Source organism: Gavialis gangeticus, unplaced genomic scaffold (genome assembly GCF_001723915.1).
Source record: "Gavialis gangeticus isolate Ggan-Ray unplaced genomic scaffold, GavGan_comp1, whole genome shotgun sequence".
Classification (NCBI taxonomy): domain Eukaryota; kingdom Metazoa; phylum Chordata; order Crocodylia; family Gavialidae; genus Gavialis; species Gavialis gangeticus.
Genome location: NW_017729000.1, coordinates 709,699 through 711,097, shown reverse-complemented (window position 1 = coordinate 711,097; position 1,399 = coordinate 709,699). Strand labels below are relative to the sequence as shown.

At 72.4% G+C, this 1,399-nt stretch overlaps 1 protein-coding gene across 1 annotated transcript in view; it reads left to right on the top strand.

Moving 5' to 3' along the window:
- The window catches only part of EIF4E1B (eukaryotic translation initiation factor 4E family member 1B), a 7,420-nt gene that overhangs the window by 796 nt on the left and 5,225 nt on the right, over positions 1–1,399 (top strand). The window contains exons 3-6 of the mRNA XM_019505948.1: positions 98–193; positions 541–604; positions 850–963; positions 1,185–1,324. Of these exons, the coding sequence (XP_019361493.1) occupies positions 98–193; positions 541–604; positions 850–963; positions 1,185–1,324 (414 nt within the window). The remainder of the gene's footprint in view (positions 1–97; positions 194–540; positions 605–849; positions 964–1,184; positions 1,325–1,399) is intronic.

Below are 1,399 nucleotides of genomic sequence, written 5' to 3'. Positions count from 1 at the left end.
CCCCCCCCCCCCCCCCGCACTCGCACTCACACTCACACGCCTGGGGGCACTGGGGGGCGCGGGGCGGGCACGGCGCTGACCCGTCTCCTGCACCCAGGTGGGCCCTGTGGTTCTTCAAGAACGACAAGAGCAAGACGTGGCAGGCCAACCTGCGCCTCGTCACCAAGTTCAGCACCGTCGAGGACTTCTGGGCGTGAGCGCGGGCCAGGGCCAGGCTGCAGCCCCCGCCCCCCAAGCCCTGGGCTGGCGCTCCCTTCCTGGCACCCACGGGGCACAGGCGGCAGGGCTGGTGCCATGGCCACAGGCAACACCATGCTGGGGTGGGGGCAGCCCAGGCGCAGCCCCTGGTGCTAGCAGGGCTGGTGCCCCTGGCCTCTTGCTCTGCGGCCTGGGCGGGTGGGGGAAGCTGTGGTGCTGCCTCGGCCTGGGTCCCCTGCGGTGGGGGCAGGTGCTGGTGCCCTGCAGCCTGGGGTTGCCCTTGTGGGAGGGGGGCACACGGGGGTCCTGCCCCAGCCCCAGCGGCTCCCCTTGCCCGTGCAGGCTGTACAGCCACATCCAGCTGGCCAGCAAGCTGACGTCGGGCTGCGACTACTCCCTCTTCAAGGTGAGGCCTGTGGGCAAGAGGGCAGCTGGGATGAGGCCGGGCACCCCCGGGCGCTGCGGCAAGGGGCTGCCAGGGAGCGGAGCAGGGAGCCCCAGGTGTCGTGCTTGCTCCGGGGGGGTGGCGGGTGGCGGGTGCCAGTGCCAGTGCCAGTGCCAGTGCCGGCGGGGTGGATGATGCAGAGCTGGGTGGGGAAGGGGAAGGGGAAGGGGAAGGGGGGCTGCTCCTGGTGATGGCTGCGCCCCCAGGACGGGATCGAGCCCATGTGGGAGGACAACCGGAACAAGTGTGGCGGGCGCTGGCTCATCACGCTGGCCAAGCAGCAGCGGCACACCGAGCTGGATCACTTCTGGCTGGAGACCGTGAGTGCGCCCAGCCCTGCTCTCCCCGTGCCCCGAGCGGCTCTGCTCCCCACGGGGCCTGTCCCCTTGGACCGGAGCGGAGCTCGAGCCCCCCAGTCCCGGGGGGGCACTCCAGGCTCCCTGCCCGTCTTCACCCCAGGGCGCTGGGGTGTGGGCAATGGCGCTTGCCCCCGAGCGTGGCAGGGCTGTGCCCTGGCCCCCCGTAACGCGCGCCCCCGCAGCTCCTGTGCCTCATCGGGGAGTCGTTTGGCGAGTACAGCAGCGAGGTCTGCGGCGCCGTCATCAACATCCGCGCCAAGGGCGACAAGATCGCGGTGTGGACCTGCGAGGCCGAGGACCGAGACGGCGTCACCCACATCGGGTAGGGCAGGGCGGGCTGCTGGGGGCAGAGGGGGGCTGCCCCAGGCAAGGGCCAGGAACGGCGGGCGGGGGGCCG